At 41.4% G+C, this 16853-nt stretch overlaps 1 protein-coding gene across 1 annotated transcript; it reads left to right on the forward strand.

The window, feature by feature from the left end:
* Positions 1 to 5853: 5853 nt before the first annotated feature.
* On the forward strand, positions 5854 to 15210 carry LOC130391656 (uncharacterized). Its single transcript, XM_056601884.1, has 4 exons — positions 5854 to 6252; positions 14013 to 14123; positions 14416 to 14692; positions 14995 to 15210. The coding sequence occupies exons 1-4, from the start codon at positions 6164 to 6166 to the stop codon at positions 15208 to 15210; spliced, it is 693 nt and encodes a 230-aa protein (XP_056457859.1). The 5' UTR covers positions 5854 to 6163.
* Positions 15211 to 16853: the final 1643 nt, after the last annotated feature.

Below are 16853 nucleotides of genomic sequence, written 5' to 3' on the forward strand. Positions count from 1 at the left end.
AGCGCTACGGGACTCTGCCCGTCAGTAATTGCGAAGGGGAGCGGTCATTCTCTCTTCTGTCCAGGATAAAAAATGAACTGAGGACGAAAATGTCACAAAAACGCCTCAAGGCACTTTCTCTCATCGCAATTGAGAGCGACCTTACCAATGCACTGGACTTTGATGATATCGTGGAGGATTTCGCACGGAACAGAGCCCGGAAAAAATGCATTTCATAGGTGAAATGCATTACTGTCATTAATGTAAGGAACTGTTCGTATTGATTTGCTTTAAGTCGTTTTTATTTGTGGTTGAAAGCGGTGCATTCGAAATTCGTTCAAATCGCTAAAAATTGCATCAATTATATATATATATATATTTTATCCTGTTTTGGTTAAATAAAGATGCATTTATTTGTATAATTATTGTGAGGTTGCCAGCCTGTCCTAGTTGGTTTAAACTCGTTAAAATCAGGAAAATGTGCCAATTTTTCGAAGAGAACGAACCAGTGGCAAACGCAGATTTCCTACGCCACTTAAAATGGTTTCAGCAGCATCTGCAAAGGCCACAAATATTCAGTTTTATTTGCTCCCAAAACCCATGACCAGAACTCCACAGGGGACTCAGGAGCTCAGCCTGTTAATGGCAGGCTTAGGAAAACGCATGATATCAGTGCCTGAACACAGCAACCATGCAGAGGTAAGCATTTCTGAAATAATGTACTACAGAGATCATTAGGAGTGATGATTTATTTTTAAGAAGTGCTCATGGTTTGTTTTATATTGTGCGAATAAGATTTCAGCAATTCTGCTGCTTGAATACCCTAAACTGGAGACTTTGTCTGGTGGATGGCTGTTTTATAAGGCAACTGGTAAGCAGATACAGCATGATTTCATTATTTTGGCTTGTAAAAAATGTGCGTTGCCGGTGGACTATTTTCATCTACCAGTCCCCTTGGCTGGTGAGTTAATTTTCAGCCCTTCCATCTTCATTCCTTAAGGAAATTGGAAATTGCTGTATAAAGTTAACTTAAAGTTCTCAAACACCATGCATGATTTCAGGGCATGGGGTTATTTATATTATACTTAATTCAATACATTGTACTCCTTTCCTCCTGGACAACTTTTCAGGCTCACAGACCTTTTCTTACTTTAACCCCTGTTAATTTGATCACTTTCCCACTGTCCAAAATAATGTAGGAGGAAGTGGCCAGAGAAAACTTGCATTGATCCCGCCTGAGTCTGAAGGCTACACCGCAAAACTGCTGAAGTCTGTGTCCAATAATGGAAGAAACATGTTTTTCATCGTTCCAATTCAAGACGAAATTGACACTACGTCACTTCCTCCTGATGCCCCTGAGTTCAGCAAAATGCCAAAATCACAATGCAAGACCTGTGGAGAAATATTACCGTTACAAGTTCTGGCTGTGCATGTAGGCTCTTGTAGAAAGTCTACAACTGAAGAAGTTAGTTTTTCTTAACATGACACGTAGTTCTTGAAATCTTTTTCACTTTCAACGAATGCATATCAACACAGCAATTGCTTTACTACTACAGTGATGTCATTGATAATGTTAACATGTTCCACTTAACAGGAAAGCGATGAGAATGCAGATGAAACACAAGATCAGGATGTTTCATTTGTATCCTGCAGTCAGAACAGTATGTATAAGTACATTGTCATCACACACTTAAAATAATAACTTAACATATTTTCATGCTATATTGATTAATGTGGGCTGGATTGTTTGTTGTTGTTAATTTATTTTAAGAATAAGCATGATAATTCAGTTATTCTGATTGATGTTCTTGTAATATAGCCATGGGACTGATTTTCTTAAAAAAATTCTCTTCCGCGTTGTTTTGTTTCCCATATCCACAATGTTGTTGTTGGTATGTCTCCCCTGCTTGCACAGATCATTTGGAGTGCAATATTATTATTATTTTTTTATCATATTATAATAGTTTTGGCTTAAATTTTTATCAAAATAATCTATACATAGTAATGTAAGAAATTGTTGCCTTGCTAACATTAAGATTTTAGTTAATAATTTTATTAACAAAGTTAACGCTGGTTACTGTATCTAAGTCTTTTTTTCAGCTTCAACAGTTGATGCAGAGAGCATGTGTCCCATTTGCCAAGTAGTGTATCCTGCTGACGTCATTGAGATGCATGCCAGTGCCTGCAATGAGAGGTATGTTGTTGTGCCCTGTAGTTTTGCAGTGATTCATAACAAATTTTTCCTTTTTGTAATTGGATGTTTATAACAAATGTTTGTCTTCTCCTTACTTGGAAATGTCTCAACATGAATATTGATCAGCAAGACATTTAATATACTAGTCAATGGGTTTTTGCATGTTGACTAATTAGTAAGCATACTTTACATTACTCCTGAATGTTTTGGACAACACATTACTTGTGAAGTTTTTTGGAAATAATAAAGTAAACGTTTCTCCATGGCTTTCCCATGCTCTAGGCTTGACTAGAATTGAAATTCTCTTCTTTGACAATGCAAACTGACTTAGCAGACATATGCACAATTTAGAGGGGCCAGAATCTGCCTTGACCATATTCAGAGATTAAAGAAAGCTAAAAGACAGACATTATGTCTTTCAGGCCATCAACTGTGGAGGAGCACTCATTTGACAGCAGTGGAGTTGATCTAGAAGCAATGGAAGGACCATCTGGCACATCTTCACAGATTGCACCTTTGCAGAATCAGCAAACAAGTTATTCGGGACCTTCTGATACTACCAACAAAACTGAGGGTTTGTAGTCTATTTGTTACACCCTGTTATAGGTCCTTCTTAAAATGTTTGGTTAATGGCCTTTCTGTGTTGAAATCTTTACTTAATTTATAGCTTGGAAGACCATACCAGACCTGGCAAGGGCTGCTCAGTTGTACAGGGAGAAACTACTTGACATTCATGCATCAGGGAAGCCACTGCATTTGCATGTTGACCTCAGAGGAAGCAAGTCAGACCAGGAAATGGCTTTAATTGCTTTTTATAAAGCACTCCGTGTAGAGTGGGCAAATCCTATGCAATGCAGACTTGAAGGTTCAACTTTTTTCTCTTTTAGTTCATTTTAGAATTAATTCATTTAGAATTTTAGAATATGTGCAGTCGGTTTTTTTCCACAAATAACCCAGAATCTTTGCATTTCTTAAAGCCATAATCTCTCCAATTAATACGTGCTAAAAGGCTGATTTTAGAGCCTATGTTGTGACTAATTTCTCAGTGAAAAATAATTTTTGGGGAGCATCAGCCCCAAGTTGGATTTGATTCAAATCCTCTGCATTTGGTTGGGCTGTTTAAAAGTGGGTAGGGTTTAGTGTTTAGTAACAAAAAGCTGTTTGCTGCTGACTGCAGTCTGAGTCACATTTTATTGGATTAAGTTTTGTAAACGCCCCTCTGTTCAAGCTGTCATCAGACATTTGATACTGTTTTACAGGAAAGACAGGGATTTTATGGGGATTTGAGGTCAAAAATATCCTGATACTGTTTATTTGACATGTCATCAAGAGCCAAATGAACAATTAACACTAGATTCAAACTGGGAACATTTATTTTTCCCTTCATGAGGCATTTAAGATGTATTTAGGATTATACCTACTGTTCATACCTATTGATGTCTTATTCTATACAACCACAGAATCACTAAAAATTTGAGTACGTGATAATTGATCAAGGAATTTCTTCTGTTTGCACAGGAAATTCTGGTGACACAAAGCTGTTTGATGGAGAGCCAGACCATCTTGTACCTTCGTCCTCTGCATTCCTTGTTGAGAGTGACCTGTTTCTGATGGCAGGCCGCATGATTGGTCATTGCTTTTTGCATGGAGGTCCTGCACTGACAGGCCTAAGCCCTGCGATTGTTCACATCCTGTGTGGGGGCACAGCTGAAACCGCCATCATAGAAATCAATGACTGTCCAGACATTGATCTGCGGGAGAAAATTACACTGGTGTGTATTCAGCAAACTGCACAATTTTTTTAAATTCTTCTATATTGGGTTTAAGAGTGTTCATATTATGTCTTCAAGCTTGAAGGGAGTTCTGAACCCTCAGCTGATGAAAAGGAGAGCCTTGACACCTTGTGTCTTGCATGGGACCTTCCTTTGATGACAGAAAACAACCGAAGATGGCTCTTTGAAAGGCTTCTATGTCATGCGGTATTTAAATATTGTCTAAACTATTTAACATCATTCAATACTCTTTTAAACCACCATACGTGTAAAGATTTGTCTTTGTGTCTTTTCTCACTATGCCGTTGGACGGTTCATGAGGCAAATAAAGCAAATAAGAAAAGGGCTTAAAGAAACCATGTTGTGGCCGCTCATTAGTGAACGTCCAGATGTAGCTCTAGTGATTTTCCCTCGGGAGTCAAGTGCTTTGCTGACTCCACAGGTAAATAGTTCAGTTAAGACAAACAGTTTTGGTCATATCTGGAAATTGATTGTTAAATCAGGGGAACACCAACACTCACACAATTGCTTACTCCAGATGTTTTTTCTGCTTGGTGTTGTATGTGTAGTGTATTCTGGAACGCATCAGCTGGCCTACAATGACTGATGATGACGACGACGATGAATGCTCTGTGACGGATAAGAGCCGCATCACAGGGTACCTTCGCCAGTTCATTCAAAATGGTATACTAATGAGTGATGCATGTACATTTTAACGACAATTCATTTTATCTTCCTCATCTAATCCTATGCAAACAAGACAATAAATGTACTTATTTTATACATTTGTTACATTAAAATTGATAATTTAAACGCCAGATCTGGGTTGTATCTCACAACCCAGAGTGCCATACAGGTTATCAAAATAACCTGACCAGTGTAGGTTTTCCAGATACAAATATATTCAGCCAGCTTTCTGCTCATAACATGAAACAAGATGCTTTCCAGAAATCAAAAAAAGTGACAGATAGCGTAGCTGGAGAATATACACTGGCCAGGTTCTTAATTTTTATACTGCATATATGCAACAGTATAGCTCTTAAAGCTTGTTTGGAACATTTTCTAGAAAACTGAATTGTATCTGTTAGGATAAAATCTAGTGTTGGCATCAGCTACATAGCCAATACTTGTCAGGTAAAATCTTGTTTGGCGTTTGTATTCAAAGAATTATTTGACAACCATGAGCAAAATGTATAAAAAGAACAGCATTCTCCACCACTTTGAGCATTTATATATTTCTATTTTGTATCATCCAGTGATGAACTGAAGGCGCTCGTGAAGTTCTGGGTTGGATGGGAGGCTCCTACAACTACCCTCACATTGGAGGTGACTGACTGTAGTCTACCAAAATCTTCCACATGCTTTGAGACTCTCCGTCTTCCTGCCCGCTACCAAAACTTCACTACATTTAAGGAAGAATTGATTGCCTGCCTTCAAACAACTGACACTGGATTTGGATTGGTGTAATGGCGGTGCTAAAATGTAGCTTCTTTGAAAGGCAATTCTCGTTCATGTTTTTGTTCTGTCTTTTGAATGTAGAATGAAGACCACGCCGCCTCCCTCCATCTTCGGTTGTTTTCAACACAAACCGGCGAGTTGCCGGTTTGTGTTTTCAGAGGTGTGCTGTTTCACAAACACCCTCCCTAATTTTTTTTTTTTAAGTAAATTACTGCAAACATGAGCTTTTTTTTTGCAGGACTTGCTGCTGAGCTTGATTGCATCTCTAAGAGGAATTTGTGTTAAAGTCTTAATTTTTGCTTCAATATTTTTTTTTTACAAATTCAAAGTCATGAAAAAAATGTTGCATGAAAAAAATGTCTCATTTGTCGCATGAACCAGCTAGGATGTGTTGTGCATCGCACCTACTCAGTTCCTGGTCCCAAAGCTCTCGTCCACGTGGACACCAATCACAAGCTAATACGCTCTGTATAATTCTGCTTGTTACTGAGAGTTAGAGTATTGTCTTGACCAGCTGTGTATGAAAACCGTCATGACATCACTTCTGTTTTGATTTGATGCCATATAGATGAAATGGATTTCACTTACATATATTGCAGGCTGTAATATTATAGTGTCTTTTCTCTAACCAGGTACAACATTGTCATTTTTGGTGCTGTGGATGGTTTTTCTAGAAAGGTATAATTCGAGTAAAAATAAACATATAAGAGGACAGCTTGAAAAATAAAAAATTACACCCTCTTAATATTTTCCATAGATCATGTACCTGGGTGCAGCAAACAACAATCGGGCCTCAACAGCACTGGCCTTCTTCCAGCAATCAGTGGACAGATATGGATTTCCATCAAGGTAAATAATACAATGGGCCCTATTTTAACGGTCTAAAACGCAAGTGGGAAGCGCAAAGCGCAAGTAGCTTTGTGGGCGGTTCTACGGCGCTATCGCTATTTTACAGGCGGATAAATGACGCTTGCGCCGCGGCGCAAGTGTCAAAAGGGTTGGTCTGAAGCAGCCTAATTACCCGTAGGTGTGGTTTGGGCGTAACGTGCAACAAACCAATGAGAGTGCCAGCTCCCATCCCCTTTAAGAGCCATGAGCGCATTTGAATCGGACGAGTTGATATTTTGACAGCGCGTCTGCAGTCTCCGATGAGACAGATGCACATGAATTTGCAAATGGCTTAGTTTATTGCCAAATAATATGGCCTAATTCCCACATGGAATAAGGGGTTTTCTTCCACAACTTCAGAAATAGAGAGTCCTCAAATAAATTTCGGCAAAGAAAACGTATGATAGGCTATAATATATGATATGCGGTAACTGTGGTTCTATTTAATGATGCAATACATTATAAACATTGTTTCTTATCAGTATATGCTATCCTAATATGCATGTGTCCCCGCGGTAATAGACATTGCCATTGATTGTATTATGCGTTACGTGTTTAGTTTGCCCAAGTGAAGGAGTTCAAGTACCTCGGGGTCTTGTTCGCGAGTGAGGGAACTATGGAGCGTGAGATTGGCCGGAGAATCGGAGCAGCGGGGGCGGTATTGCGTTCGCTTTACCGCACCGTTGTTACGAAAAGAGAGCTGAGCCGCAAGGCAATGCTCTCGATCTACCGGTCGATCTTCGTTCCTATCCTCACCTATGGTCATGAGTTGGGTGATGACCGAAAGGACGAGATCACGGGTACAAGCGGCCGAGATGAGTTTTCTCAGAAGGGTGGCTGGCGTCTCCCTTAGGGATAGGGTGAGAAGCTCAGCCATCCGTGAGGAACTCGGATTAGAGCCGCTGCTCCTTTACTTAGAAAGAAGTCAGCTGAGGTGGTTCGGGCATCTGGTAACGATGCCCTCTGGGCGCCTTCCTTGGGAGGTGTTTCAGGCACGTCCAGTGGGGAGGAGACCTCGGGGAAGACCCAGGACTAGGTGGAGAGATTATATCTCAACACTGGCTTGGGAACGCCTCGGGATCCCCCCGTCAGAGCTGGTCAATGTGGCCCGGGAAAGGGAAGTCTGGGGCCCCCTGCTTGAGCTGCTCCCCCCGCGACCCGACCCCGGATAAGCGGACGAAGATGAGATGATGATGAGAGTGTTTAGTTTGCGTGTGTTTAAACAGAGCACACACGCGCGCCGCATTCATTCATTCTTTTTAACACTCACTCGCGGTAAAACAATGTTTTTCACGATCAAATAGGCCTACTCATCAATCCTAAAAGTTATGGGCATGTAGGCCTACACGATGTCTGTGTCAAGAAAATATGTGTTTGCTGTACGGTGTTTGCAGATGCATTGATTTAAAAGTACAACTTATTACCGCTGCATCAGCTGTTCTTTCCCAAATAATTTACCAAGAATGTGCGGCTAGGTAGATGAGAGAAGCAAAGTGTATGCGCGAGGTGCACAAGCAATCCGTATGCATCGCATGCGCATGTATGCTTGCGCCCTTAAAATAGCATCTGAACAACGCGCCACTGACTTTAAACCAGGTATTTCCTGGTCAGTAGCGCAATGGTATTCAGAGACGGCAAAATACCGTTTGCGCCAGAATACGCCTCCTCCTTCCGCCGAACCGCCCCTTGGGGCGCATGATCAATCCCTAATTTACCGGCGAGTGGCGCTGGTGGGAAAAGAACGCTCTGCGCCAGTTGTAAACTAGCAACGACACATGCGCCAGTGACTAAGTCACTTGCGCCGGATGCAAGATAGGGCCCAATGGGTCAATCCTTCCTCACCACAATATGCAATCTCGTATGCCATGCATCTAAAGAATTTACAGAATGATATAAAGCATAGGGGTGGGAAAAATAATCGATGCAGATAAATTAATAATCGGAATTTAAAAATATATATTTTTTAATTTATCTTCAGTGTGCCCCATCCCAATGATCATCCCTAGTGTGTATTGGCCAATCTGATTTGCCTTGACACGATTGCGATTCAGCCTACGCATAGCATGCGCACAAACTCACAGCCAGACACAAGAACTCCTTCTAATTCAAGAGCAGCTTTTCCTTTAATGACATAGAAAATAAAGATTAAAAGAAAATTAAACTGAAACCAATTTTTTGCATGCTTCCATATTGTGTTATAATACAAGCTGCATTGATTATTGCATTGTTCATAGAAATTCATATTTGTGACAAAAGCTTTCCCTCTTATGAAATATTATATTAGTTAATTCATCTGTAGATGTCTTTAATGATCATCACAAAAGTAGGAAGTGATTAGCAAACCCAGATGTATATATATATTTTTGGAAATCTCGTCTCATCTCATTTTCGTCCGCTTATCCGGGGTCGGGTCGCGGGGGGAGCAGCTCAAGCAGGGGGCCCCAGACTTCCCTTTCCCGGGCCACATTGACCAGCTCTATGAAGGTATTATTGTAGCAAAAGTCTTTAGCACCTGTAACTGCAGAATTTGAATGCGTACACTAAAGTCACAGTAAATTTGAAGTCGTATATATTTATTTTGCATGTGTACTCTAAAGTCACAAATGTGTAACAGTACATTTGTAGTCGTAAAAAATATATATATTTTTTTTATACCATTGTAAACACAAAATAGGGTCTACGAGTACGCTAATCTGTGTTACAGATGCACAAATCCTTTTGCTACAATTATTGCGGCGCAGTTGGTGCAAAACACATTCGCACACCCGTGTTTCATAATCTGAGAACATGCCCAAAAGGTGTGCATTCGTAAACCCAAATTTGAACAAATGCATCAGAAGTTGCACATCTGTGAACGCTATGTTAATTCAGCATTTTAATGAGCGAGCACAAAACCATTTTACAGCTGCTCGAATCTGCTCCTGCAAGTCTCAGCTGTGTTTGCAGGTTGTTTTGCAACACCCCTAGGTGGTAAATGTGTAGCAAAAGTATTCGTATCCGTAGATGACAGAGCGTCCGTGAGCGGGACAAAATATTCCCGCCCATAATTTCCTAATCCAATGAAAATCGCCGGCAGGGATGCATTTCTCAAATTACACTGGGACCCACCGCGTGCCAGCCATGGAGCTATAAAGATCGCAGCATACTCAGCGCGGGATACGTTTCTTTCTGGAGAAGTGAAGAGGGCGTCCTACTGAACGGAGATGGGTATCCTACATTATGTTAAATGAAATGACTTAGTTCAAGTGAATTCTCGCCAAAGTATTGCATTAACATTTCTGAATTTATGTTATGGCGACCATTAAAATACATTGAAGGACATTTGCGGCATGTTAATGAAATACTTTGGGGGGAATTCACTTGAACTAAGTCATTTCATTTAACATAATGTAGGATACCCATCTCCGTTCAGTAGGACGCCCTCTTCACTTCTCCAGAAAGAAACGAATGATGCGATCTTTATAGCTCCATGGCTGGCACGCGATGGGGCCCAGTCAGGGACGGATGGTATAAATGGGCTAACAGGGCTAAGCCCTCTTACAGTGAAAATAAAAAAAATATTATTAAAAGCTTAGAACATATTGTTTTAAATTTTGGTAGAACCTAAAGGAGCAACAGCACCAAAAAGTGACAGAAAAACCCAGGATATATACATCTTCGTTTTTTTCCTGTGAATGGGCTAAATGTATTCAGCCCAAGCGCAGTAGCGTAAGCTTCCATTGACGTTTGATTGACAGGTGCCCTGACACGCCCCCTTCATATGCTTCCCATTTGGGCTAAATGAGTTTAGCCCAAAGTCTGACCTAGCACAGTAGCTACAGTACAGTGACCTTCGACTAATCACAGCACAGACACAGTAGCGCAAGTGCAGTATGGCGGGCGTTAGCATGAAAATGAATGAAGTGGATTATTTACTTTCTAATCGGTTTTCTTTAATGTCTTTGGAGGAAAAATTGGAAGTGAAAAGATTGGGGACACATCAACCAAACGATGTACATATTTACTGTCAGGAGTACGGTCAGAATATGGCCGGTAATAGTGCATTTGTAAGCGGGTCAACTACGTTTCGTATCGAAACATTTAAAAAGCTGTCTAAATAACCCAAAATGACGTGACAAGTGTGTACAGATAGTGGCCCCTCTCCAAGCTGCATTTCAGCGACAGGCAGTAACAATAAGGTTCTCTAAGGAATCGGAAATGATCTCATTTAATGTTGCATACAACATTGCCAAAGAGGAGTTGCCATTCTCAATTTAAATCCGAAATTATTCTCATGAAGAGAAATGGATTAAACATCAACCCGACGTATAGCAATGAGATGGCATGTGCACAATTCATTGCAGTAGGCCTAATGGGCGACACCTTGAAGCAAAGACAGCTGCGGACGTCGGAAACGCCACATCTATCAGGAAGGACATGTAGGCCTATAGGCCTACATGTCCTTCATGATTGACGGCGACACAGACGTCTATACCAAAGCGTGTGTGATCGTCTACAGCCGCATTTTGCGCAAAGGGAGACCAGTCAACATTTTAATTGTGTAACACTTTAAGCACAAAAAAAGTTTTATTTTGCTGGTTTAGTTCGAAATGTTCAATTTCAGCTCAGTGAAGCACTTAAAACACCATATTTTTATTTTTTATTTATAATTGTGCTTCAAATAAAGACATGCCTTTCTCTACACCTTAATCTTGTTTAAAAATCATTCACATTATATGAAAGTTATGAACAGAGATATAAAGGTGACCTCATGGCGTCTGGAGCCCTGTGAAGTATTGATAAATGTAATGCATTCTTTAGCCCACCCACCCAAAATCACCACCAGCCGTCACTGTAATTTGAGAAATGCATCCCTGCCGGCGATTTTCATTGGAGTCGGAAATTATGGGCGGGACTATTTTGTCCCGCTCACGGACGCTCTGTCATCTACGGATACGAATACTTTTGCTACACATTTACCACCTAGGGGTGTTGCAAAACAACCTGCAAAAAACCCCACAGCTGAGACTTGCAGGAGCAGATTCGAGCAGTTGTAAAATGGTTTTGTGCTCGCTCATTAAAATGCTGAATTAACATAGCGTTCACAGATGTGCAACTTCTGATGCATTTGTTCAAATTTGGGTTTACGAATGCACACCTTTTGGGCATGTTCTCAGATTATGAAACACGGGTGTGCGAATGTGTTTTGCACCAACTGCGCTACAATAATTGTAGCAAAAGGATTTGTGCACCTGTAACACAGATTAGCGTACTCGTATACCCTATTTTGTGTTTACAATGGTATAAAAAAAATATATATATTTTTACGACTACAAATGTACTGTTACACATTTGTGACTTTAGAGTACACATGCAAAATAAATATATACGACTTCAAATTTACTGTGACTTTAGTGTACGCATTCAAATTCTGCAGTTACAGGTGCTAAAGACTTTTGCTACAATAATACCTTCATACAGCTCTGACGGGGGGATCCCGAGGCGTTCCCAGGCCAGTGTTGAGATATAATCTCTCCACCTAGTCCTGGGTCTTCCCAGAGGTCTACTCCCCACTGGACGTGCCTGAAACACCTCCCAAGGAAGGCGCCCAGTGGGCATCCTTACCAGATGCCCGAACCACCTCAGCTGACTCCTTTCTAAGTAAAGGAGCAGCGGCTCTAATCCTAGTTCCTCACGGATGGCTGAGCTTCTCACCCTATCCCTAAGGGAGACGCCAGCCACCCTTTTGAGAAAACTCATCTCGGCCGCTTGTACCCGCGATCTCGTCCTTTCGGTCATGACCATAGGTGAGGATAGGAACGAAGATCGACCGGTAGATCGAGAGCTTTGCCTTGCGGCTCAGCTCTTTTCGTTACAACGGTGCGGTAAAGCGAACGCAATACCGCCCCCGCTGCTCCGATTCTCCGGCCAATCTCACGCTCCATAGAACCCTCACTCGCGAACAAGACCCCGAGGTACTTGAACTCCTTCACTTGGGCTAAGGACTCATTTCCTACCCGGAGTAAGCAATCCATCGGTTTCCTGCTAAGAGTCATGGCCTCAGATTTAGCGGTGCTGATCCTCATCCCAGCCGCTTCACACTCGGCCGCCAGCCGATCCAGTGAGTGCTGAAGGTCACAGGCCGATGATCCCATGAGGACCACATCATCTGCAAAAAGCAGTGACGAGATCCTCAGACCACCGAACTGCAACCCCTCCCCACCACGACTACGCCTCGATATCCTGTCCATGTATATCACAAACAGGATTGGTGACAAGGCGCAGCCCTGGCGGAGACCAGCACCCACTGAGAACGAAACTGACTGGCTGCCGAGGACGCGAACACAGCTCTCGCTTCGGGAGTACAGGGATTGGATGGCCCTGAGGATAGACCCCCTTACCCCATACTCCCGCAGCACCTCCCACAGTTTCTCCCGGGGACCCGGTCATACGCCTTCTCCAGATCCACAAAACACATGTAGACCGGATGGGCATACTCCCAGGCCCCCTCCAGGATCCTTGCGAGAGTGAAGAGCTGGTCCGTAGTTCCACGTCCGGGGCGAAAACCGCATTGTTCCTCTTCAATCTGAGGTTCGACGATCGGCCGAACCCTCCTTTCCAGCACCTTGGAGTAGACTTTACCAGGGAGGCTGAGAAGTGTGATACCCCGGTAATTGACACACACTCTCTGGTCCCCCTTTTTGAACAGGGGAACCACCACCCCGGTTTGCCACTCCTTTGGCACTGTACCCGACTCCCACGCGATGTGGAATAGGCGTGTCAACCATGACAGCCCCTCAACACCCAGAGCCTTTAGCATTTCTGGCTGGATCTCATCAATCCCTGGGGCTTTGCCACTGCGGAGATGTTTGACTACCTCCACCAGGGAAATTGACGACGAAACACCATCAACCTCGAGCTCTGCCTCCAACATAGAGGGCGTGTTATTCGGATTCAGGAGTTCCTCAAAGTGTTCCTTCCAACGTCCGACGACCTCCTCAGTTGAGGTCAACAGAGTCCCATCCTATTTTTGGAAATCACGCATTGAAATGTACATAAAAAAAATTGTTGCATCAAGATGCATCGATAATCGCTTCAGAATCGAATCGTTCACTTCATAATCGGAATCGAATCGAATAGTGAGGTGCCAAGAGATTCCCACCCCTAATAAAGCAAAGAGCCGAAAAGGTATTAATGGTGTGATATCATGTTTTTTGTTGGCATAAAGCAGAAGTAAGTGATATATCTTTATTAATATAAGTTTTAAATAGTTCTATATTTCCATAGCCATCAGTCATTTAGAGTGTTTGGTCATTAACGTGGGTCTCCCAGTCCCTCTTTTCTGCAGCAAATGGAAAAGAAATGTGGGGAATTCTCCCTCTGGATTGGGTAAAAAGGGAGCGGATACAGGAAATTACTTTTCTGTTTACTGCAGAGTGGAGGATCCATGTTTCTGACAAAACACAAAGTTATTATATTTAGATTAACCCTCTGGACTCAATGCTGGCCATTTGTGTCCACTTCACTTCCTTTTCTTTTTTTTTTACCATTTTAGCTGTGTTAATGCATATGGAATGATATTTCCCAAGGGTCTTAATTTTCAAAACCTGCTCTTTAAATATGTCCCTATTATACTGTATAGCTCCAATTGTCTTGTGGCTCTATCGTGGACACTTTTGGCCAATTGAAAACCATGAAAACTACATTTAAATTTATAAATGCACAAAATGTAAATATTTTAGGGTAAGAGCGGATCATGGAGTCGAGAACGTTGATATTGCACGGCTGATGTTCTCTATCAAGGGAACAGGAAGGTCCAGTTTCATTGCTGGAAAGAGCGTGCACAATCAAAGGTATTTTTTTGTTACACTTCTATTATATCAAATCTATTTTTTCATAATATCTCACACTCACTCACACCATGCTTAGCAGTGGTAGAAATACTTTATTTTTGAATATTCTTTTCAAAAAGAAAGAACAGCTTGTTTTTTGTACTTTTGATATATGCTCAATTAAAAAAAAAGGAAATGGAAAAAACAGAACATTGACCCAATTTGATTTGTACTTAATTTTTCTGATTTTTGTGACAAAGAAGTTGTGGACTTTGTGTTGCACTATCTAATCTTACTCAAACTCTCTTCCCAGAATTGAACGACTCTGGAGAGACGTGTGGTGTGCTGTGACCAGCATATACTACAGTGTGCTACATTCACTAGAGGAGGATGGTTTGCTTGACCTGTCAAACATTGCACACCTCTTCAGTTGTCATTATGCATTTCTGCCAAGACTACAAGCTAGTCTTGATATCTTCAGCAGTGGATGGGATAACCACCCACTCAGAACTGAGGGTAACCTAACACCCAATCAGCTGTGGGAGATGGGGAACATTCAGCATGCCATGGCAGAACCAGAAAATGCAGAGGTAAAAGGGAATGTCTGTGCCATTTTGTGCTTCTATGTTTTAATTTTTTCAGTCCAGAAAAGCACCTATCTGAACAGAGGGATGTACTATGAAGCAAGTTCAACATAGCTGTCTTTCTTTGTATGAGCATGGTGTGAGTCTTGTTAATGTAATTTGGATAATTTGTTGGATTCATGGTCCTATTATTAATTGCTATGCATACTAGGTTATGTTAATGTTATCAAATGTGATCCATTGTCCGGGTCATTATGTAAACACGTTTGAGAACCACTGCTCTACAAACACTTTACATGTCTTTTCAGGGATTGTACCTACCATATTTGGACTGGGAGGACAGTGGCCTGCCTGATGAGCTAAACCATGGAGTCATTGTTCCAGAGATGGGCGATGTACTGAGTGATGAACAAATGGCAGCACTAAGGGCAGCCATAAATCCCCTGGGACACTCCCAATCACATGGCTCAGACATCTACCTAGCTACTGTCCAGTATGTCCAGCACTTACAAGGCTTACAGTAAGACTTACACAGCATTTGGTGATGGTATTTCTACCATTGCTAAATATATAATAAAATGTGCAAGACATGGTGGGCTGTTTGTTGCAAACTTTGTACAATAAATAATAAAATCATAACATGCCATTTGATTATTTCCAGAATGTTCTTATTTTATTTCCAGAGACAATTTGTTTGTTTTCCAACCTTTGATAATGAACATACCCTTTGCCAGAGTGGTTGTTTTCAGAAGATAACAGAACACTAACACTGCTTACGGAGTGAGTGTGTTGCTGACGGATGTCACAATCTCTGTGTTCGTCAATCTACTTATCAAGTCTTGAAAACCAAATGGCGTCGACGGGTGATCTACTGATGGTATTGTGTGTATAAAATGTACTTTTTAATAAACAATCTTTACACTTACAAAGTTCTCAATGCCTCGTTTTATATGTTAAGACCCTTATTGTACTACCAAAGTAGTCGGGCTACTTCTAGCCTTTTAAATGGTTTAAAATAGCGATTTAGTTTTTACCATAACCACTGCCCCCATTGTTCCAAGTTTATAGCGTTTTGATAGAATCAGCTAAAAACAGCCAACTGAAGAAAGCGTCTATGACGTCCTGACGGCCTTAAACTGACTCAACACCGCTACCTGCTGTTAGTGTGAATCACAGGACATTTATTTGTCACGTGACTTTTGGCACTAATTTTCCGCCTTGCTGATCCGTGCGCAAATGCAATCCGATCCGTGCGCAAATGCATTCCGATCCACGCGCAGCTTTCGTGTTCCGTACTTGTAGAATTGTTTTGTGTGCTTGAAGGATTTTTTTTTGTACTTTGTGTAAAACATACTGTATTTGTTTCTGAAGCAAAATGCATTAGTTTGTGAATGATGTTTTGTATTTGCAAACCACACTGAGCGTGTGTGTGAATCATTTTGCGTGAGTAAAACACGTTTTGTGTGCGTGTGAATCGTTATGCGTGAGCAAAACACGTTTTGCGTGTGTGCGGGGTTTTGGCATGAATCTAACTCCATACCACACCCCCACCCTCCTCCTTTACCCGCCTCGCTCCTCCTCATTTGCATTATAGCTACAGACACCAAAACAGCGCATTTGGGGGAAGCTCAATATGCGACTGGCTCAGAGTAGCTGTTACTCTGCACCACGGCTGAATTTCGGTAACGTCTTTGAATACTGTGTTAGTGGCCCACTAATACCTATATTAATGCATCCATAAAATAGCATGTCATGGCACCATTAACCTTCTTCATATTTTTTACTAACAGATTTTCAAAGATTAAAAATTTTAACCAGCACATTTGCAGATTCAAATCTGACACTGTTCTGGCAGTGTATTATTTAGTTTCCTGGTTTTGAAACCTTGAAATAAGGTTCAGCAAACAGTGTTCATACATTGAGAAAAAAGTTTTGAAAGGGTGAATATTTAATTTTGAAAAACGTTTATGGTGTAAATTTAGGGTTAGGATTAAGTTTAAGAGTCAAGGGGTTATTGACAGTGTTCTGGCGATGATTCATTTTGAAACTCTGACACAAAAAAAGGGCTGAAGTTGATCCAACACCTCGTTTCTGGAAGCAGGACCATTTTTCTCTAAACCTATTGGTTGCTCTCTGCTGACATACAGTCCAATAACATGTGCCATTT

The sequence above is a fragment of the Gadus chalcogrammus genome, chromosome 11, assembly GCF_026213295.1.
Source record: "Gadus chalcogrammus isolate NIFS_2021 chromosome 11, NIFS_Gcha_1.0, whole genome shotgun sequence".
Lineage (NCBI taxonomy): Eukaryota > Metazoa > Chordata > Actinopteri > Gadiformes > Gadidae > Gadus > Gadus chalcogrammus.

Excerpts from the sequence above, each read along its gene's own strand:
- LOC130391656 (XM_056601884.1), top strand. The coding sequence starts at position 6,164 with ATGTACCTGGGTGCAGCAAACAACAATCGGGCCTCAACAGCACTGGCC. Across the intron at positions 6,253-14,012 it reads AGATATGGATTTCCATCAAG|GGTAAGAGCGGATCATGGAG; the intron begins GTAAATAATACA and ends TAAATATTTTAG. Across the intron at positions 14,693-14,994 it reads CAGAACCAGAAAATGCAGAG|GGATTGTACCTACCATATTT; the intron begins GTAAAAGGGAAT and ends ATGTCTTTTCAG.